At 47.5% G+C, this 23,360-nt stretch overlaps 1 protein-coding gene across 2 annotated transcripts in view; it reads right to left on the bottom strand.

Annotated features, from left to right (window-relative positions):
• Positions 1-23,360, bottom strand: part of EPS8L2 (EPS8 like 2) — a 99,443-nt gene that overhangs the window by 41,968 nt on the left and 34,115 nt on the right. The window contains exons 1-2 of one of the 2 annotated variants that reach the window (XM_044426146.1): positions 5,049-5,098; positions 4,437-4,501 (exon numbers count right to left, since the gene is read on the bottom strand). In XM_044426146.1, coding sequence (XP_044282081.1) covers positions 4,437-4,466 — 30 coding nt within the window. In that variant the 5' untranslated portion in view covers positions 4,467-4,501; positions 5,049-5,098. Of the gene's footprint in view, positions 1-4,436; positions 4,502-5,048; positions 5,099-23,360 lie in introns of those variants that run through there. The other variant, XM_044426145.1, reaches the window with a different exon arrangement.

The following is a 23,360-nucleotide window of genomic DNA, read 5'->3' as shown; positions in this document are numbered from 1 at the left end:
CTTTTGGATGTAACCGTCCTAAATCATTTGGTGCCATCAGCAAACATGGTCAGGTCACCACTTGTTCCTAGCCAAGGAAGCTGGAGACTGCTATGCTATTGACACTGCTCATTTATGGCAGATTTCCTTCTGAGCTTTCTAGGATCTATCCTAGAAAGGAAAACCTATTTTGGAAATAGAGTCCAGCACTGTGGCTAGCCTCATAAAACTCCAAATAAAAGCTGCCATGGATGAGGAGCCCCACTGAGGCTGTGTGCATCTCCCTCATTCAGCCACCTGCCACCTGGAGCTTCTGCATCAGATGCTAAAATCCTCACATCCTGTTTCCTACAACTTAAAGCATTTCTAGGTAAAAAGCCAGGAAAATAGATTAAAGAATAGGGACTGGGGACTCCAACCCTTTGGGGCTTGTTGGCACATTTGGGAATTTGAGAAACTGCTGTGGGCACCACAACAAAAGGTCTTCCATGGAGGATGCGGCTAGCCAGGTCATGATGCTGTGGAGGGTTGGCTAGTTAAACAGGAACTCAAGGGGGTGGTGTCTGGGAGGCAGGGGAAACAGCCGGGCAATGGGGTGGAGGGAAGAGCAAAGGCAAGGTAGAAGCCAGGAAGGGAGACCAGGATGAGTACCCTAACATTTCCCCAAGTTTGTATCCTCAAAAAATGAAGGGGGAAGGAAATATTAGTATTCCACTACCCTTGTATCGCACCTTTTTCCTTCCTGCAAGGAAGCTTACCTAGTTCCATTCTTTCCTCACAGAAACCACCCTGTGAGGGAGCTGCAGCTGAGAGTCTGCGACTGGCCCAGCGCCACTCATGAGCTTCATGGCCAGGTGGGGACTAGAACCCAGATCCCCCGAGTCCCCAGTCCAGCACTTTAGCTGCCGCATCACAGTGGCTCTTGGAGCAGAGAGCCTGGTGGAGGCTGCTTTGCAGGTCCCGGCTGTGAGCATTCAGAGCAGAGGATGAACTGGGAGAGCTGCTGGCAGGGGAAGCACGGCAGACTCCAGTTTCGCCTTCTCCCTCCCTGCTGCACACGGCTGCCTCCCAAGGAGGCGCTGCGGTAGAGAAGGAGGAGGCGTTGGGATAGCGCTGGACGCAGCAGCGTGAAGCCGGCCCTTAACTCTGGTAACTTCAATGCTTCGGAGGCTTCCCCGCATGAGGCATCTGTTGCGCACTCATGATCCCTCACCCACTGAACATGATGTGCTTTTCTGGGAGGCTGCCGTCTTCCCCAGCACCTCTCCCATGTTTTCCAGCCTTCTTTGTATTTTTTTTTTTTAACTGAGGAAAGTCTGGCATCAAATCACGAAAAACTGGAACAAAAGCCTCCTGAAAAACCACAAATCTGCTCTGATCCAAGCATGCCACAGGGCCACCTTGTGCTTCTTTAACAGAATATATGGAAAGGCAAAGAAATGCAAAGCCCAGGGAGGAAAGCGATTGAAGAACACACTTTTCCTGCCACAATGAAAATGGGAGAAGACGCCTCGGCAAGCAAACTCCTCGTGCGGAAGAGGCCCCAGGCCGCCAGCCACGCCTGAGCTTTGGGAATGTGCAAGCTGCTGTGCATACGGTGAGCATCCCTCAGCCCATCATAGGGGCTGGTGCTGCTAATTTTTTATTTGGATTTTGATTGGCAAAGCTTTTAAAAAGGAAAAAAAAACTTGGACCTGCCCAAAGTTCTAAAATGGTTTTATGTCTCTAGGGTTTTTTTTGCACAATATTTACAGAAAAGAACTAAGAGTGAAACTAGATGAACTGCCTATCTGACAGCTATCACATTTACTTTGATCAAAGTTCAAGGTAGTAAATCGGTTCACAGCTGAGTGCCTGCAATTATTGTATTTTTCGCTCTATAAGACGCACTCCTCCCCCCCCCCCTCAAAAGTAAGGGGAAATGTCTGTGCATCTTATAGAGCAAATGTGTGCCCGATGCCCAGGTCACTGCCGGCCCGCCTGCACCACGTGGCACCACCTGGCCGGCACGCGCTCGGCGCGCCCTGCTCCGCCCCCCGCCTCCGGCGCAGGTGAGAGCTGTGCCGCTCAGGGGGAGCGGTGCGGAGGAGGAGCAGCTGCGGGCCTTAACCCACCGGCCGCACAGAGAGATGGACTGCTCACCCCCACCGCCCGGGAAGACCTGCCACGGAGGAGGAGGAGCCGCGGGCTTTAACCCACTGGCCGCACGGAGAGACGGACTGCTCACCCCCACCGCCCGGGAAGACCTGCCGCCGCCTGGAAGACCACCGCTGGCACGCTGCCGGCCCGGCTGCACCACACCTGGCCGGCACACGCTTGGCGCACCCTGCTCCGCCCCCTCCTCCAGCGCAGGTGAGAGCTGTTAATCACAGGTCGGTGTGTGTTTTCAAATGGCAACCCGTCTTTTAATGAAGCCGATGGGGAAGTGATGGGGAATGTGCCTGTGATTATCAGGAAGCTTTCCATGGATCCCTCCTCTAAAAATTAGGTGCGTCTTATGGTCAGGTGCATCTTATAGAGTGAAAAATATGGTAATAGCAATCAAAAGGCATTCTGGTTGTTGGCAAGAGTAAAATCTCCAGTGGAAATGATTTGCAACCTTTTATTGCTTGTTTGCCGAGGATAAGCTCAGTGCTTGATCTCTAAAAAAAAGAAGCACAGCTCTAGCCTTCCTAGCAATTAGGTCTACAGCTCCTTAATATTATACCTATATAAGCAGGTTATTAATGGACGGTTTTTGAAAGGGGGCCCTTTGAACATGAAACTCCCGGAGGGCTCATGCATTCACCCATGTGAGATCAGCATAGACAGAGGCACGGGGTCACATGTCTGCTCTGTCCCCTCTCATCCATACAGTCACACAACCCTTTGAACGGGGTCTGCATCAGCATCCCCCAGCCGCTCTATAAAAATTAAGCAAGCATGTATTAAGATCCCAGAGGAAGGCAGCGTACTGAACTTTGTCTGAGAGACCTGAGACCGCATGAGAAAGAAAAAGAGGGAGGGGCAATGACCTGGTTCACACATAGCATCAGCTCAGAGCTTATTTAGCCCATGGTTAACCCATAGGTTTAACTATGCAGAATTTGTCTGGAAGGCCATTGAACAAAGTGCTGTGTGTATGTGTGCGTCAGTCCTTAGGTTGGCTGGTTTCTTCCCTCCTCCTTCAACAGCATTCTTCTTGTAACACAAATGTCTTTTTGGTATTGAAATACTGGCATGTTGAGCTCCTCTCGATATTTGATCTGGCACTTCACTGAGGCGTCTTCCTCCCATGTTCTTTGTGAGATGAGTGTCCTTTAGAGTGTCCTTCACACAAGTCCCCCCTCCACCCCACACTTGGGGTTTTCCCCCTCAGATTCCATTAAACAACGCAAGGTGATGCTGTGGGGATAGTAGGGATTATGAAAATACACCCTAACCCCAACCCCAACCTCTGTAGAGAATAGCATCTAGGAAAATACCAGACTTTTCTCATTGTTGAAAAAGTCACGAAAATAGCCAGAAAACTCAGATAAGTTTGTGAAAAGGATCCACAAATATTCATGACTGAGTCAGGGATCCCATGTACACAATGAATGCCTCATGGAGAGAAGCCCTCAGTGGGCTATTTCTGTGTCTTTGTTTACCACACCTGTCTGCCACCTCTATAGCCTTGCAAACAACACATGCTTCTAAGTTTATGTATCATGACAACTCATGGTTGAAACAACCCAGCATCCCCAATACAACAACAAATGAAAAGTTCTCTTTCTGGGATTTTTTGTGCCATTAGAATGATTGTGTCTGGGTTTGCTAATCATGTTAACCCAAAACTCAAAAAGCCATGGATTAAATTAACCATGGATTAAACACTTTGGGTTGGTGTTATGTGTGAACCAGGGCAATACATTCCCAAACAACATAAGACCACCAACTCAAGAATTACCATGAGTTTCTTGTGCCAGTAACCCAGGAGAAACAGTTAATCTCAAATTCAACAACCAGATCTAGCAGTTTTCACCTCCACTAGGGACAGATCTTTTATAACCGAAATAACAAAATCACCGGGTGAGAGAAATGGTCATTGATCCCCTAGAGATCTACCAGCAGATCTCAACCCACCTTCTGCTCACCACTAGTCTAGGTAAATTTTTGGGAGGGCAGTGGGTTATATGAAATAAATAAACAGCCTGAAGCTATGTTTACTTGGATGAAAGTCCCACTGAAATAATTGGAGTTCTGGAAAGCAATGAGGAAGAAGGACAAAGATGAATAATACTTATTAGCCTTCAATATTATCAGCATATTATGGGTTGGGCTTCTGTTGTTTGTTCACAGTGAACACTCTGAACTGTGCTGGGCAACATGGTTATAAAGATGCCATTTGAACTGTTCTAATATAATTGCATGTCATCAGCAGCATGTCTAATTTGCACAAGTTTATTGCTCATCCATACTGAATACTTCTGACTCACCTGCACATGGTATTGTGACGTCTCATGCATTATGACATTGGAGTTGGAATACTTCTTTCTTTGCTCTGTAAAAACAAACAAATAAGTAACTTTGCAGTAACTTATCAGGCAGGGATCCAGATTCCAGTGAGGTAGTCCTGGACTTTCTCCTCCTTGTCACCCTTGCAACCTGCTTGCTCACTTGCTTCTTGCTCTGGTCCAGGCAACAGAGGAGGAAGGAAGGAGGAAGGAAGGACGGAAGGAAGGAGGGAGGGAGGGAGGGAGGGAGGGAGGGAGGGAGGAAGGAAGGAAAGAAGTTGAGGCTGCTACTGGCTTGTGCCCAGCTCTTCTGCTGTTGAGCAAGCAATGATGGGAAGAGCCGAGGGCAGGGAGAAAGCAGGCTCATGGAGGGAGGGGACCACATGGCAATTTGCCCAAGGGTCCTCAGAAGCTGGAAATGGCACTTGCTGGGTAGGAAGTTTAGGCTATACAGAGATGTAGCTTTTTGGGAAATTGCCATTGTTAATGAGAGAATCACTGCTTTCTGCTGCTCATCTTTTTCTGCCACACTGTGGCCTCTGACCAAACATGACCTGGGTCAAAACCCCACCACCGAAGGCCCACAGAACTTGCCTAACTTCTTCTTCTTGTTGTTGTTGTTAATCACGAAGTCTTGTCCGACCCATCACGACCCCATGGACAACATTCCTCCAGGCCTTCCTGTCCTCCACCATCCCCCGGAGTCCACTCAAGCTCACACCAACTGCTTCAGTGACTCCACCTAGCCACCTCATCCTCTGCCGTCCCCTTTTTCTTTTGCCATCTATTGTTCCCAACATTAGGCTCTTCTCCAGGGAGTCCTTCCTTCTCATTGGGTGGCCAAAGTATTTGAGTTTCATCTTCAGCATCTGGCCTTCTAAAGAGCAGTCAGGGTTGATCTCCTCTAGCACTGACCGGTTTGATCGCCTTGCGGTCCAAGGGACTCGCAGGAGTCTCCGCCAGCACCACAATTCAAAGGCCTCAATTCTTCGGCGCTCAGCCTTCCTTATGGTGCAGCTTTCACAGCCATACATTGCAACTGGGAAAACCATAGCCTTGACTATACGCACTTTTGTTGGCAGGGTGATGTCTCTGCTTTTTAGTATGCTGTCTAAATTAGCCATAGCTTTTCTGCCCAGGAGCAAGCGTCTTTTAATTTCTTGGCTGCAGTCCCCATCTGCGGTGATCTTGGAGCCCAGGAAAATAAAATCTATCACTACCTCCATTTCTTCCCCATCTATTTGCCAGGAAGTGAGAGGACTGGATGCTATGATCTTAGTTTTCTTAATGTTGAGTTTCAAGCCAACTTTTGCACTCTCCTCCTTCACCCGCATCAAGAGGCTCTTTAGTTCCTCTCTACTTTCTGCCATTAGAGTGGTATCATCTGCATATCTGAAGTTGTTGATATTTCTCCCAGCGATCTTAATTCCAACTGGTGATTCATCCAGCCCCGCCTTTCTCATGATGTGCTCTAGTCAGACACATTCTATGGTCACTCAGCACTGAGTCCTTCTGTCCCTCCCAGAGCCCTTTCGCGTGCATAGAGCATAGAGGCTTGGAGAGACGGGCAGAGGCTTCTTCATATCCTATCACAAATAAGGGAAGACAAGGAATAATCAGAATCTCTTCTGACCAACAGGAGAAATGCTCCGTGTTTCTCACTTTGTCCCTATGCCTGTGCAGGTGAGAGAGCCCTGTTTTCTCACCTTCTCCAGACTGCACCACAAATGACAGCAGCGGGGGGAGAATCAGCGCATTCTCTGGCATCTTCCTCGTTAGAGGGCCAGGGGCACCCTTCTCCCTGACAAGATGACAACTGCCTGTCTGTCGGTCTGGTTGCCTAAATAGACACATGCTAGTCTCCCATGGCGCGTAAAAATCAGCCCCAGGCAACCATGCTTTATTTTTTAAAATTCCAGGCAAAAATGGCTAGTATGTGCAGGCATGAAGGCTAGCAATAGTTTTTGGGCTAGTATCTTTTGCAGACTTATTTACTAGGTTTCTCTGGCTGAATAGGGGGAAAAAGTATAAATAAATCTTAAGATATCAACTTACAGAGGGGAAATCTCATAGTTTGTCCCAAACAAAAATCATGAAGCATGATGAAAAGGATAAATGACAATCTACAACAGAAACTGTAAAAATACAATGACACACCCCTCAGTGTGTGGTTTCAGGATGGGTGACAATGTAGACGAGTTATGTTCATTATGACACAACAGCACAAAATACTGAGATATTCAGTCAACAGAAGGGGAGAATGAATAGGAATGTTTTTACTCAGCAGTTCCTACTGGGAGGAACTGCCACAACATAAATGATCTGCTTTTATAAAACTGCCAGCTAGCTTCACAAAGCAGTTGGAAGAAGCAGGTTAAAGCTCAACAAACCTGGCTGAATTCAAGCGCATAGGTCAATGTTGAAAGAATTGCACAACTACTGTTAGGACTAAGGGGATTTTGGGCTGGCATTTCCTGAAAAGCAGCTTCTCACATGACATGGCAAATAATTTTTGAAACAGCTGAGGAAACTCACCAAAGCAGTGACTCTGTTTGCACATAGCAGCATCGCAAAGTGAAACTAACCCGTGGGTTGTTGCCTTACCAAAAGTCAATCCATGGTTTGGCTGCTGGGCCATCAAACAAACCAGAAGTTTTTTTCAATAATGAGGAAAGTCTGGCAGTTTCCTAGATGGTGCCATCATTCACTACAGAATCCTGATGTATTTCTGCAATTTTGCTCTATGTTATAGCAGCGTCTTAAGTTATATAATGAAGCATATGGGAACTTATAGGAAGACAGAGGTGGAAACCTGTGAAAAAATACCTAGTGGGAAGGATGATCTAGTCCTCTGGCAAAGAAAGTAGAAGCAGCAGCCTTGGTAAGGTGCCGGGTTATATGACGCATGTAGAAAAGCTCCAATAGGATAGTTATATGGGTGTTCTAACAAAGGATGCCACAACATGTAGATGGTAGCTTTAAAGGAGAACCTATAAAAATCCATGCTTTAATTCTGCAAAATTCAACTGTCTAACTCATTAGGCCACCGAATAAACCTTAACTGCAGAAGCAAGCTCTGTTAAAGTCAGTAATACTCCCAGGTGAGTGAGTGCAGCCTAAACTGTGTTTCTAGCCCCCCCCCCCCCCGCCCCACTAAAAAATCTTTGGCCGTCACGGAGACAGAACTAAACCTTGGCTCAGGATCAGTGCCAGTCAGGAAGAGGCAGGCAAACTATCAGCCATACCATACCCGATTCCACAAATTGCATATCATCATGTAGGGAAGTCCTTCCAACAGGGCCGTCTTAACAGCATTATGGGCCGCGGGCAAAGCAGTGTACTGGGGCCCCTACGACAACTACAACGACTGTTAATTTTGGAAGCTTTCCAATTTTCCAAGGGTTAACATACACAGATTAGTTTGGGGCCCACAGGCAAGTGCCCATCAGGTGTTAAGACGGCCCTGCCTGCCAGTGCTCCTGCTCTGAGTTCAAAGCACCTTGTTAGGAAGGCTGCTCTCCCTCACCACTGGCCGAGGTGGCTGGAGAACTGCTCTGGAGGGCACACGTGGCACCAGGTTGGAGAAGGCTGCCCTGTGGCAGTGCAGCGAAATATCCCAATTGCTGAGCTTGCTACAACAAGGCAAGCCACTTTCCAAGGACCTTTACACCTCCTGTATAGGAACGTACAGTGCAATTCTATTCTCGTCTACTCAGAATTCAGTGGGCTTAATCCCAGATAGCAGATGCAACCTCAACTTTTATTCCTGGCAGTCCAAAGCAGTTGATGTAAAGCTTTTGAAACACACATTAAAGCATGAAAAAAAATCACTTCATCACATTGCTACTGATTTAAAAGAGCCACAGTAAACTAATTTTTCAACTGCCAGCCACCTGAAAAGATTAGAATTTACAGAGGATAATATAATCAAGGATTTAACCTACATTTTAGTAAACCTGGCCTTGCACCTACATTTATGAGTATTCTTTAAATGAAAGCAAATATATATCATCTATTTCTTAGCTTTACTTTAATTATGGGTCAGTGAGGATGATGGAGTTAGGTGAAGAAGAAGAGTAATTTGTTTTTTAAAATCATTTATGAACAAAATCATAAATTGGGAGTCATTAAATTCTGACATTAGCCTGAAAGCTCTGATCTTGAACTGGAACATGGTCAGTCACAGGAGGTGATGACTCTGCCTTTTAGTCACAGGGAGTACAGTTTTAGGATATATTCCTCTAACAAGATTGGTTCTTGATGCTGGAACACTGTGAACAGAGAAAAGAAGGAAAAGAGAGGAAACCACACAAATGGAATAAGATGAAAGATTCTGTGTCTTAAAATAAGCTGATAAATCTGTCTTCATGTTCTCCTAAATAAACAGCCTGAAGCTATGTTTACTTGGATGAAAGTCCCACTGAAACAATTGCAGTTACTCCCAAGTAAGCAGCACAGAACAAAACCACACATCATTTGTGTTAACCTGGGCTTCATATCCTCTTCTTTAAAAAAATCATGAAACATGCCTGTAAAGCCAGAGCCTTTGCTGCGCTTGGCGGGGATAAATGTTGCCGTCAGAATGAAACTTTTGCAGAGAGAAGGAACAGATCCCCTTCCCGGAAAGAATCAGCTTCAAGGCAATTTGTCCTCTGCATTTCATCAGGGAATCCTGAAGAACCTCCAAGATCTCGAATTAACACACTCAAAAAAGTAAGCTGTTGGAAAGCATTTCAGCAATGAGCATTCTCTGACCTCTGGTCCTTGTCCTACAGAGCAGCCAGCGATAGCCGTGAAAGGCACGCTTAGAAGATAAGAGCTCGGCACCTTGTAGCCAGCAGAGGTCCATGCTTGGGTCACTGCAATACTCCGCAACTTCATACAGTTCATTGCATGTTCCGGTTTCATGTTAAAAGCTCAATGAGAACCAAACCCCCTTCCAGGCAGCAGGGCTCTTAGCTCCACTACTCGGCCATTGGACTTCCATGGTAAAGTGCAAGAGGAATTTCTGTACGCTGCCCACATTGTGCGGGGAAATTGCTAGTATGCACCACAAGCTTCTGCCCACACTGGTGAGTGGCAATGTAGCCAAAGCCCTTCCCGCCCTTCATTGCTCCCGTCCACCACATTCTGTGTGCCAAAGTGGGTGTTGCAGTTCTTAGAATTGTACAGTTCTGCAGCCCCAAGGTTCACTGCTGTGCTTCTGCTCCCATGTAAGTACACATGGCCCTGATTCAGATTGGGACGATGGTCTTCCAGGATGGGGGGTAAACCTTCCCCTCCACTCATTTTCCCTCCGACATTGCACGCACGTGTGCATGCACATGCACCCTCACAGGAAGAGTTTTATTTTATTCTTTTTAAGGAAAAGCACTCATGATGTCTTCTTTTTTAAGCTTCCCGGGACACATGCCCCCTGCTGCATCACCTTACACATCACATACCCACACCCAGCACCGCAAACTTCCAAAACCACACAGCCACACCACTGTTTTTGTTTCGTTTGTAGATCACAGCAAACTAGAAAAGAATGAACAGCTTTTCTCTGGTGTGAGGAAATACAGGGGAAGCAGAGAAAACCATGAGATAACATGCGAGGGTGGTAGGAAGCTACCAACATTGTATGCATAACCCCACAAATCCCTCACAAAAGGCAAACTTATCACTTCTTAGAAGTCCAGTCTGGAAAAGACTCAAGCCACAGGACTGATTTAAGTGTCTGATAGTGGGCTTTACTACACTCTCACTTTATTACCCTTGAAAAACGCATCCCCCCCACTGCTGCCATGCTCATAGCCCTTCCTCCATGGCATTTTCCAAGCAGTGAATCTTGCAAAACTTGCACCTAAGAATAAGGAAATTATTTGCAGCAGACAGAGCATGCAATGCGATTACAAATATTTGGGATGCACTTACACAGATTTGGAAAGCATCAAGCACAAAAGATTTCTGATAGAACCGCAGTAAGTAACACTACTTCTTTACTCTCCCTGATGCTCAGACATAACATGGATATACTTAGAGATGTATTTAGGAAAGATTAGTGAACAGAGAAGTTTGGTTTGGTTTTGTGGTCAAGAAACGATTATTTTCTGAGCAATGTAAAGCAAGGTAGTTGTTGGCCATTTTGATCACTGCCATCCTTGAATATAACAAATGATTTATGATATTTGGTTAATAAATAGTTTTGTGACTATTTGTGAGTTGTAACTAACTGAGAAAATCAGCTTTGCAGTCTTTCAGTGGCAGTGTTCCAGCCTGAACTCACTCACTGTTAAAGTCACAAAAAACATTTATCTCCATTGCCCATGCTTGCCCTCTGCATGTGCCAGTCTGTTCATATTATACTGATACGGTTGGTATCACCAACAATCAGTCGAGTCAGGACTTCTAGTGATGCACCACTGGTGCTGAATGACGTCCATCACTCCAGACTTTTCTGTTTCCTCTGAGCTTAGCAGAAATCTTCACAGTAGCTGGGAGAAATGAATGTTCCCAATAAAAATATATTGTTCTTTGTTTAAAATATTTTGGGTTGGACTGCTCTTGAAGGGGGATTTAAGACCCCCTTCAAGAGCAGTATGAAAGAACTGCTTCTGGAGAAAACAAAAACTGGCCTATGAATATGGATCAACACCACAGCCTGAATTTCTGGATTCTCCTGGGGGACATCTCTGTGCACACTGCCATACTGAGCAATGACGCTTCAGTACGTTCCACTGCACTGCTGACCCCAACAGTGCGTATTTCAACACTTGCAAAAGATGCTTCACAAAGAGAAGTCCAAGGCTGCCATCCTGTGCCATTTTTCCTGGGGGTAAGCCCCACTGAAAACAAATGAGAATTACTTACGAGCATGTAACGAGCAGAACTGCATGCTGAGGCCAGTCAACTGATTATTCTGGTTCATCCCATGGGAACATTTTCTGTTATTGTTTTTCTTACATTAATGAGATGCTATTTTCACTTACACGATGTACATTTCAGAAAGTTCCCCCAAGCCTCTGAGCTATGATTAATAGAGGATCTCATATTGAAGACACACAGTTATAAAATGGATGAGGTAGAAAGATGGTAATACGTTTTAATTCTCCTTAAAGGCAACCCATTGCCTTGTTTTCCAGTAGGACAGTGCTAGAACAATTCCACTTTGTTTTTGTGAGATACTATCTCCAGGTGACAATCCAGTTCTTCTATAAACACAGCTGGCAAGCATCCCAGGCTCTTTCTTCTCCCCACCCCCCCTCTCGCATATGTATTCTTTGGTCTGCTGGTTTACTATAAGATTTGTGTTGATTCTTGTGCCATTTCCTGTACAACAAACTGTTCCACCGAAAGGAAAACAATGAACGCCTTTCTGTTCCATCATCACTTTTGTGTACACTGTTGTTTCATCTGAGCAACCAATTCAAATGGTGCTTCTGCTGCATTCACCAGGTCTGCCCAACGCAACAATCCATCATGGGTGACAAGCCACAGCACGTTGTCATATTGTGTGAGCCAAGACCACTTCCCACAGGGTGGCTTGTGTGAGGGTAACAGTCACCTTGACCATTTGTGACTTGTCCTAGAGGTTGTTGGATGCAAAATGGGTTGTTGGGTCATCCAAACCTACCGATCTCTCAAGTCTCTGTCAAAAAATCCCTGGCAAAAAAATTTAAAAAGAAGCCCGAGTATTGACAGCTAGTTGTCAAAACTTCATGCTCCTATAAAAGGAATGGCTCACATTTTTCCACTTTCCTGAGCACCGAGAACTTTGGAAAACAGAGGAAAAGATGCAGGAAGGCTCAGGTCCAGCCAAAAAAGGAGAGGTTTCAGCAGGAAGAGGGTAATCTACTGGCTATCCTCTTGCACAAGAAAGATCACTTGTGGCATTGCTTTCCCTTGACAGTTCACCCTTTGACAGCTGACAGGAGAGCACAAAGTAAAAAGAATGGAATGGAATGGAAAATGGCCATTTTGTATTGTCTCTGGGACAAAGTCTATTTGCTTTTCACAGCAGACACTTGCCAGGAAATTGCCCAAGTGGGGCTGCTCCTTTCCTTGCACCAGCATGACTACACCTTATTTTTAAAAAAGACCTCTGAAAAATATTGGCATTTCCTTTACTGCTTTTTGCTATATAACCCCGAGGTGGAGCTATACTGCAGCAGAATATTGCAGTTTTCCAAGTCTGAAAGTATCTTTTCTTTTGCTTTCAGAAATAATACACCGTGTTGCTGCTCCATAAAACCCTGTGAGCGTTTTCTTTAAAATCAGAAGCAAAGTGGAAGTTCAGCGTGTCACGTGAAGAACCCATAAACAACCACGCATAAGGAATCCTCATCGCACAACAACTGCCCTGAGTAGAGAAGCTCCGCGTCCCACTGCTGTCAATGGTACTTACTCCTGAGTCAGCCAGCAAGGGAAGGGAGATGGTGCATGACAACAGAGGTTGTCTTGCCTCCCTACCTTCTGCACTCCCCACGTCCCCCTCCTCCATTTCCTCCCCCTTTGGCTGCACATACCTGGCACAGTGCAGCTGCGAAGGACCAAACCCCTGTGTTTTAAACCTGTTCTGCTACGCTCCATCGGAGGGGCGCATGCAGCCAGGAGGCTCAGAGCAAATGAGAGTGAAAGGGAGCGGGAGCTGAAATGGCAGCAGGTCCTCCTCTTTCCCTGGACCAAGCAACCCTCTGCTGAGGTTTGTGGCATGTGCTCATGCTGCAAACACAAAAGATAGGACACCTGTGGCCTTTCAGACTCCTCCTACTCCTCCTGTGGGGGCACAGGTCTGTGCCACTCCATCGCTCTATAAATGCAACAGATGAAATGAGAAAATATACACTCTCCACCACGATAGGCATCGCTACATTGCCTGCCATCCTTAGGGACGTGGCAAGACACCACCCCTGTGGCTCCTGGTTCAAAGGGCTGTTCCAGCTGACAAGCCTGGAGTACATGCTGAGATTTCAGGGAAGTTTGACTCAGCAAAGTTTATGGCTCTTCTGATAGCAATCCACTCCTTTATTGACAGTATGCTGGCACCGCACATTCAAATTCCTTTCCATCATCCTTAATATTTACCTCAGGTTCAGTGTGGAGGGCTTGCATTCCTTTTTTTATTAGCTAAATATAAACCAAGCAAGCAAGAAAAGCAGGCACAGATACAGCCAACATTTCCTTCTAATTGTGCAAAATCACCATGAACTGAAAAGTTTGGAGTGATTCCGACAGGCCAAAGCTTGCAGAATAACGCCCAGCCTTTGTGCAGCATGTTAAGCACTCCAAGTGCTTCACGGGGGCCTCTATGAGGCTTCTAACCTGGCAGCTTCTCAGTGCTACTTCTTCTGTTTTCTTTGTGGGACGATTAGAATGTCCTTCACATGCTTTATTTTATCTCTGCCTTTCTATAATTCATTTCCAGCTCTGCCTTTTCCATATGTTCACTGACACAATGCAAAGTGCTGCCATGATATAGAGAAGAAACACAAAATTACACTAGCCTTCTGTAAAGAATAATGCCACCATCTAGGAAAACCTTAGATGTTCCTTGCTCTACAAAAAGCCATAGAGATGGCTGGAAAACTCAAGAGCAAGAAGAGGAAGAGGATGATGTCATGAACAGACCCTGAAAACTGTCATGAGGGTTAAGGTCATTTTGAAATCTGGTCATTTTGAAATGCCCAGCAACAAACTTTGGTTTGTTTATTTATTAGATTTATATCCTGCTTTCTTCTTGCAACCAAGTCAAAGTGGCTTACATCATTCTCCTCCTGCTGCTCTCAATCTTATCCTCACAACAACCACCCTGTGAGGTAGGCTGGGCTGAGAGCCTGACTAGCCTGAAGTCACTCCATGGCTGAGCGGGGACTGGAACCCAGATCTCTGGAATCCCGGTCCTGCGCTCTTAACCACTACCCCACACTGGCTCTCACAGGTTGCACGGGTGACAATGAAAGCACGGGTTGCTTTTCCTGGGTGAAATGGAAAACAAGGGCAGAGTCACCACGTGGACCCGATGGGGATGTGCCAGTTTACAGCCCAGCCAGGGCCATGCACTGGGGAAGGTGCGTGGTTAGTCTGGCGCAGTCACCATCACCAGGACAGCAAGGCGCCCTTGCTGCAACGTGGCTGCCTGGCCCAGCACCTGGTGGAGAAGTGGCACAGCAGCGGTTGCTGAGGCAGGCCTCTGCCCGCAAGATAGGATGCCGTACCCACGTCAGCTGCATCGCAGGCAGCCACACTGGTGGCCAGCTTTCAGACCAGGACTGCAGCTGGCGGTCCGCACAGCCGGCGGAGTCTGCCAAGAATGAGATGCCGCGCCAAGCATCCGCGGCACCCCTGTGCTCTCGCGGTGACGTCCCTCTTTCCTGCAGGTCACACTGCTCTGCAGTTCTCTAATTGCACAGGGAAAGTAATTGACATTCACGGCTCTCACAGAAGTGTCACTAATAACCTTTGTGGCAATATTGCAGATCCTATGACACAGAAACCAAATGCTCAGCCAGAAGGCCTGGTGAGGAGCAACGCATGGGAAGGTTGTTTCCGTTCAGTAAGCAGCAGCGCATGCCCCACCGGCGGCCCTGAATGGAACACAAGCACATTTCTTGGCCGAAGTTTGCTTACTGCTGAGCTTACAGTCACGCTTGAACAAGGCATTTGCTAAAATAAAGTGCACTTTTCAACCAAAGTGCATTTGGGGGAAAAATCCGAAATGCTTACTTAAAAACCCATTTTTTTAAAAAAGTATATTTTCCCTCTTTATTCAGGGATGCATGCTTTAAAAAGAATGCACCCATATGTTCCACCTTTTCTGCTCAAATTTTAAAAAGAGGAACAACCTTGGACTTGGCAGTAGGAATAAGAATAAGACAAACTGAGTTTTCAAGTGGAAATCAGAGAACTTCAACCAGCTCAACTCTCCTTGATTTTGCCTGCCTGTTGGCAGCTTGAAAGGAGCAAGAAAGGCTGGCCATGGCCACCAAGTTGCAGCAGTCCAAGCTGGGGCAAGGGGAATATAAAAGCAGGGAAAAGGATTTGCCCAAAGGACGAGCCACCAATGATCTGGAGTAAGGGCTGCCCCGCCCCTGAGCCCCCGGCCACAGGAGAGCTGAGGTCCTTCACAGCGAAGGGATGCGCTAGGAAGGACCGTCGGGCAGCAACATCATTCCCATGCTTTCTCAAAAATATGGTTGCTCTCAGTGCTCCGTTTCAATGGAGGGAGGCACCTGGGATTTCTGTCACTCCCTTCGACAAATGGAGCAGGAGGAATAGGAACATCAAGCAAGGGTAAGAGTGAGAGGATCACTGTACCAGAAGAAATAGAGGAGAATCTGAATCTGCAATTGTGTGGCAGGAAAAGCAATTTGAAAGGAGAAACTGCAATGGGGGCAGTGGCTAAAATCTGGGGACAAACAAAGGAGTTATTCAAGACAGGGGAGGAGGGGGTCTGGAATTAATTCCCTTGCGCCGTTCCATTAGCCTAGATCTACTCCACCTACTACTTTCTCAGGGAGATTGTGAGAATAAACACACATGTGAAAGGAAGAGCAACAATGATGCCTTTGAAAGAAGTCGCACCTTAAAGACGACAACTCCTTCCATTGCAAGCATGTCTTGTTTCTTTTGCTCTTGCAAGGAACCCAAGGTGGCCTATCTCATCTTCCTCCATTCCCTTTTTTGCATTTATCATGTCATACACTTTATGAACTAGAAAATGTATCACCAAACTATGCACTTAATGCCATGGGGACTTCAGTCCTTCACGAGCAACACAGTAATCTTCAGCAGGCCCCTAGCAACTGGATCCTTCCAAACACACCGAATCCAAAGACAACTTGCACTCTGAACAAATACTCCTCATATGAAAAAAAATCTGTTGGTCCTCATGGTCACTTTGGCATCTATGTCTGACCACATGGGCTGCAATTTAGTTTTTGAGCAACTAAAGTTTTTGTTGCCCTTAGAAGTAGTTGATGGTCATTCAAACTTGGCTGGAGTTGTACAGCCATAGGCTGCTTCTGCCAGCCGTGTGTTATGCAGAGATAAAGCAGTTCTTGCTAGGAACCTTGCTCACTCAGGCCTGCAGTATATCCTACCATCCTCAATGAGGAGGACTTGCAAATAAATATCCTTATTTACTTATTTATTTATTTATGATGCCCGCCCCACTCCCGATGGTTTGAACTACAGCTCCCATAAACTCCAATCAGTATAGCCAACAGTCAAAGATAATGGGAGAAGCAGTCCAAAACATTTGGAGGGCCTACACTGCTTTCCTGTGGACTGGAGACTTGAGGTGCAATCCCAAACATATTTACCTGGAAAGCAATGGAATTCACTAATGTGATTTAGGATTGATGTGCTAAGATCTTGATGCTGTTACTCTGCAGTGTGCCTGGCCTCTACTGTGGGATAAAGGTCTAAATTGTGTAGGCCAACCCATGAATGGGATGGTTCTGCCATGAGCTGGAGGACTGGACTAGAAAGTTTTGTTTTTTCTCCTTCAAGACTGTACATGAATCCATGGCTTCAAAGCCGCAGTGGGCGCCTTCCATTCTGATCCTGGGCAGACATGTGGGAATACATGCTGGCCCACAGTGTCCCGTTACAGCCCTCAAACCTTTCTTGGGTTACAGACTGTTTCCTGTGACAAGTGATCTTGCCTTGTCCTTCGCAACTAAATATTCCACCAACTAGCATGTCTATTGCGGGAAAAATGTTTCAGTGCTCCGAGTGGCTGGCAGACACTTCACCTTGGACACTGCTAGCTGCAATCCATGTGACAACTTAACAGTGTCTCGCCTCCACTCTTTCTATGCAGACTGGGCAGACTTTGGGCTTGTGGGATCCCCCCCCCCCTTTTTTTAACTAAATGCTGAGATCTGCCAAGCAGAACTAGATACAAAATGATGCTGGATGATGCAGAGTCTGTTATCTATGACTCCCCATGTACTATGCACTGAGATATACACAAATCTACTTATGAGGGATTTGGATACATCATTCTAAAACTGGCCAGCAGGAATGAATAAAGTCCTGTTCAAAGTAACCGATCAGGATCCCTGTTTCCCAGACGAGGAACACCAGAGCTGAGCAGTTAGCAGAAGGCCAGCCATAGTAGTGTGCATTTGTGCTTCAAAGCCCTTGCTCTCATTAAAGTCAGAAATCCTGGGAGATCTACTGCAAACTATCCGGTAGATCCCAATCTACACTCTCCCTGCCCCTAGTTTATGCCATTATAAATGGGTCACGAAGGAGAAAAAATACCCTTCTTAAAAACCTGCACTTTAAAAAGTATGCATTAAAAGACACCTATTTATTTTTAACATCATCAAGGAGGACCACAAGATGATTTGTCTTTTAGGACTGAACACTCATCTGAGTTAAGAAACACGCAGCCATCTCTTGGACAGAGATGTCAGCAGTAGGTAGGTTTGTTTGTTTTAAGGGTAATAGTGGTGATGGGATGAGAGGAAGGAATTTGCAAATACGTCCTGGGGGAGTGCTTCAGATCTTCCCCCTGACATTAAAAGATGGACACAGAATGCAAAATAGGAAGTCCCGCGCACGTGCTGTGTGTCCTATCTCCACATGCTCCTTGCTGTGCGTCCTTTTTCCAGACACGTGTAACTTGCTGTGCTGCTTCCAGTCTGCAGGTTGAACTGGGAACTCCCACAGCCCCCGGTATCCCACCTCACCGGCACCTTGGCTTGTTCTGCCCTGGAAAGCTGCCTGCTCTTCATGTCCCACACTTTGACTAGCAGAGGTTAGACCATCCTCCCCTTGCCCCCTTCTCACCATATACTGTCAGTCCATCCCACTTCCCCCTCATCTCTGCTCCGATCCCTGGGTCCCCAGGTCACTTGGCGCCATTAAGCACGAATACCACTGAGATATGGCATGAGCAAAAGTCAGACTTCTCGGGGAGCAATCCAAGGCCCTCCTCCTTGGAGGCGCAGAAGCCTCCCAACTCCACGGCTTATGTGCATCTAAGGCACATGAGGCGCAGCGGTAGCCATCCCCACTGCTGCTGCACCTCATGGCGTGCATTTAGTGGAGGGCCCCATTTTGAGTTGTCTGCACTGAGCCTTGGGGGCGGGAGGTGGCTGGGGCATCAAAAGGAACCTGTAAGTTGCTGGGCTCGCCTCCTTGCCTCCCACGACAACCATTTTGCCCTCTCCAGGACCCAAATCTGACTTCAGGGAGGTGACCAGTGGGATCTTTAAGCAGGGGGAGGAGCAGGGGCTCAACCTTTGCAGTTCCAGCTCCAAGGGTGCACAACCTAAATTCTGGTGCTCCAAAAGATCCTAGGGCACCACAGACAATGTCAGGAGGCCACAGGTTGGCACCCTTAATTACTTTCCATGTTCCACCAGGAAAAGGAACCCAGGATAGAGACACTCTGAAAACAGCTCTATTTTATATTTTTAAAATGGAAGGTCCAGCATTTCCCCATTACTGGCTTGCAGCAGTGCCAGGGTGGCCACAGGTGCTTTCTGTAATGTGCACAAGACCTGTGCAACCTAAAATGAATGTCTTCCCATGGTCTATTTCAGGACTCTGAACAAGCAGGCACTGTGACATCACCAGACCTGTTTTTCCTCTCCCTGTCCACCTACCCCCTGCTGTCGCAACTTCTTGCCTTACTGGAGATCTCAAACGCTTTCGGGTTTTTAGTGAACCTTTGTTGGCCTAATAAAAACAGCACACTAATATGGAGGAGCAGCATGGTCTTCCATGAGATCTTCCCCATGTTCTTTGTTCACCTACCTCAGTATTTCATGTCTGACTACTAACTGAGCCTGTTGAGGGCCGAGAGCTTTTCCGCATTAGGCTTTTAACCCAACATAACTCACCATTTTACCAAAAGCTTCTGCGTCCAGATTTCTGAGGGATTAAGATGAGCTCCATTACGGGTTCCCAGCACCCCCAGGTTTTTCTTTCTCTGCTCTTCTATATGCTCTGTTGCACCACTGCAAGGTGGCACTTTGGGATAACAGAATGGCAGCAGTGTATCGTGTTCTAGCCCTTTACTCACTCAGTATTCCTGTTCTTTGAAAGGCTGTAGGGATGCTCAGAAAGCCTGGAGAAGGCCCTGGAGTGGGTGGACGTTGTGCGATGCACCAGCAAAACTACTGTGGGTGAGGAATCACAACAGCCGCAGCCCTTACCTGAACCCCTGGAATAGAAGACTTGGGGGATCCAGGTTCTGATCCCCATCGGCCAGGAGACTCACTGGGTGCTTCTGGGCCCAGAGTGGGCCTCTCAATCCCTCCCACCATTTTCTCCCACAGACGCAGATGAAACTTGAGAAGCAAAATCCTTTTATGAAAGCTTAGCAGGCTGCAAAACAGTATAAATCTGCCTGAGCATCTGTGGGAGGCAATATCTGCCCATGTAAAGAGTTGAATCCAAACTGACACATTCCTTCCTTCCCTCCTTTTCAGAAAGATCCTGGCTCCATCTCAAGGTGGCTTCTGCTGCTTGAATGCTAGATGGCGGGAATGCCAGGCACTTCTTGACTGTCTCCTGATGGGGCCAAGGAGCTCCCTCCCATTGGCTCCCCCTCCAGTTCTGAAAAGTCTCCCTCCTTTTCCAGGGCAAGCTGGTTCTCACACTCTGCCTGAGGATGCTCACAAGGCCATCTCGAAGTCGCCTCATCACCTGCCCCTCGGCCTTCTCCTGAGCATTGGTCTTAGCAGGCTGGTGCACAAGGGCTGCCCCCGCCCCCCAGCCAGCAACTCTCTCTACATGGCCTCATCTACCTCCCAGGGCTGTGTGGTGAGGACAGGAGGGGCAGGAGGAGAAGGCTTAGGTAAGCTGCCTTAGGTGCTTTAAAAGCAGAACAAAGAGAAGATCTCAATATAATTAATAAGTAAATACATACAAAAATACACCTACAGAGCTGGACATTGATGAGGGATGTGTGACCCCCCCCCCCCATATTGCTAGACTCCAGTTCCTATCAGTATCAGCCAGTCTGGCCAATGCTGTGGGTAGGTAGGTGAAGGGCACTATAGCTGAAAAACACCTGGGGGGCAGCACCCTTGCAGGAGCTAAACCAGCCAGCAAACACTGAATTATTCCCTTCTAAAGGTTCCCCCACCCCCGGGGGCGGGGTGCTAACAGAAAAAGTAGCAATCAGCCTGTTGTTAACCACTACTTATCCCGAAGTACTTCCGCTGCAGACATTCTCCTGAGCTTGCCAAGAAAATAATGGATTTCCCTCCACTGTCCTTTCATTTTGGTTCAGAACAGAAGCCAGTAAGCAGAGACGTGGCTTTATTTATTCATGGTCCACATTAACATTTATTCAGCTGGCAGCTGTGCACTGAATGAGGCAGTAACCTGATAGTTACTTGCAGTGCCCCTCAGCCATGGGATCTTTTGGCAAGTGCGGCTGGCGACGCTTCTAGAAAGCAGGGCTGGGCACATCAGATGCCCAAGTGGCAGTCGCCAAAGGCAGTGAGCCTGCAGTACTCCAATGACCCCGGAGGAAGAAACCAAATACCTGTGGCAAGGAAAGGACAGCTCACTCATTCATGCAAGCAGGATGAAGGGTCATTCATTGGCTCTTGTTACTACTATGGGAGCATATACTGCTCTTGGCGCTCCTGGTTCCGCGGTGCTACCACATCCCCATTATTCGGAGCACTTTACATAATCGTTGCAACAGGCCTGCGATGTCTTCTGAGCTCTGTCCTGCAAGAGAGTTTCCCAAATGCTCTCTATGTCTCCTCTTCCTTTCTAGTGCTTGCATATCAGTCCCACTGCTGCCTGAAAATTTCAGTCTATAGCGCATGTGGCCTCATGATGCCAATGGGAGAAAATGCAATGCATTGGCATTCCTTCAACACAAGGGGCAGGATCCCGCGGAGGACTTGCGTGTCCTGGGGCAGAGGCAGGTGTCATAGCTCCCAACAAGGACCCATGTCTGCATGGGGCGCTCCTGAGCAATCCGGCCAGGCCAGAGTAAGGACCAGCCACACACGGGAGCTGAGGCAGGAAGGCCCTTGCTCTGCAGGGGCCTGAGGCCCACCATCCCCCAGTCAGACCTGCAGAAATCATCCTTTCTACTAGATAGAATCTCCCTTTTATCATTTGGCGTGACACAAAACGTGCCTTCTAGTTACGCACACTGTTGTTTTAGTATCCTTAGCTGACATGTTTCCATAAACATGCTGAAGCCCTCAGATAATTTGGAGATAGTCTCCACTGTGGCAGATGTCATGGTAGATAGAACATATGACTCAACGAGGGGGGATACAACTTGCAAAGATGCTTACGGTGCAGTTCTACACATGTTTAAACAGAGAAAGTCCCACAGCCAGCCGCGCTGAGGGACGCCGGGAGCTGGAGGACTATTTTCTGTCTTAAGACGCCTAGATTGTGCCCTTAACATTCCACAAGCGAGTCCAGAGGCGCATCTGCCATCTCCCCACAGCACATCAGCAGTGGGAAGCACTGTTTTGCCCGGAAAATTACAAGCTAATGCATCTCCTGTTATTTCTAGGGCTGACTGAGAAGCTTATTTATTTTTGTCAGATCTGACTCCCCTCCAGTCCAGAAAACACACTTTGACAATGAGGTTTATGTTCCACCAGAATCCTTGGTGTGAACGCCATCTGGTCGTGCTGCAGTGTGTCCCAGTTCCTTCAAACTGCCTGCTTCTCTCATGCCTCCCTTTCTGCCAATATTGAGATTTATGTGTTCAGGAAAGTAAGGTAGGTATGTTATCAGAACTGGTGTATTTTCAGCAAAGCGAATCTGTAACAATTGTCTTCCCTGCAGTGATCTTATGCATTTTTTGGATAAGTCTGGCATACTGCCCGCTTTAGGTGAATGAAAAATATTAGACGGTTCCTTCATTTGAATAAATGATTCCTCACATCCCTTTTCCAGATTATTATCATTTTGCTATCACCTTTCCCTGCTTCTTTCAGGTTTGCTCGGCAATACTTATTTCCTTATTTCCTTATTGGCATTAATGATTCACTGGTTGTACTATAAAAATGCAAATGTCAGCACTTGCAGACCTCTGCGAAAGTGGTGAGCAGGAGGCCAGTGGCCACTTCCTGGTGGAGGAAGCAGGGCAACGTGCCGGGCCACCAGGGCAGCCTTCCTGCATGGAACTGCGGCTAGGTTTCCGGGCAAGCCGGGGCTCTGCCGCACGTAGGCACTGATCGCTCGTAGATCCACCATGGCGTCAATGGCCAGTCGCGATGGTGCCGAACAGCCCATCACATGTCGATCAAGGGCCGCCACATTCTCTGCTTACTGGACCATGGAGAAAAAAGGCACCTTGGTACTTAGGAGAATGAATGCCCAGTGTGGCCGGGTGAGCCCGACCAGGGCTCTCCAAATGTGTGGGACTGCAACTCCCACCCTCCCAGTGGGCAGTGGATGATGTGAACTGTAGTCTGGAGGGTGCTTGCTTGGGAAAGACGGTTCGCATGAGATCTGGGGCTGATGTGCAGGCATTGAGGACAGGGCGTGAGTCTTGCGGGAGGGGACCTCCAGAGTGCTCCCACTGCACTGGCTCCCCAAATCCTGGAGCACCTACAGAGGCAGCACCTCCCAGCCCTGCAGAAAGCCTCCCTACAGCCTCGTGCCTTCCTCCCCTCCCGCTGCTCTTCTCTTGGCAAGCAGGGGTGGGGGAGACAAGCTGCCGAGCCGAGGGAGTCGGGCCTAGCTCCAGCAGGGGTGGGAAACCTGGGGCTGTCCAGAAGGTTTGGACTACAACTCCCAGCAGCCTTATCCAGCAATGCCAACAGGCAGGGAGTCGTAGGCCATAACATGGGAGTCCTGGGGCATAACATCTGGAAGGCCCTGTGTTGCCCATCCTGCTCACAGGAGTCATGTGGGAGCAGGAGACGAAGGAATAGGGAACATTTGTCCGTGGCCAGTAAGCCCATTTATGAA

Source organism: Varanus komodoensis, unplaced genomic scaffold, assembly GCF_004798865.1.
Source record: "Varanus komodoensis strain SLA01 unplaced genomic scaffold, ASM479886v1 scaffold16, whole genome shotgun sequence".
In the NCBI taxonomy this organism is placed as follows: domain Eukaryota; kingdom Metazoa; phylum Chordata; class Lepidosauria; order Squamata; family Varanidae; genus Varanus; species Varanus komodoensis.
Note: the sequence above shows the minus strand (reverse complement) of the source record. Positions and strands in the feature narration are given on the sequence as shown.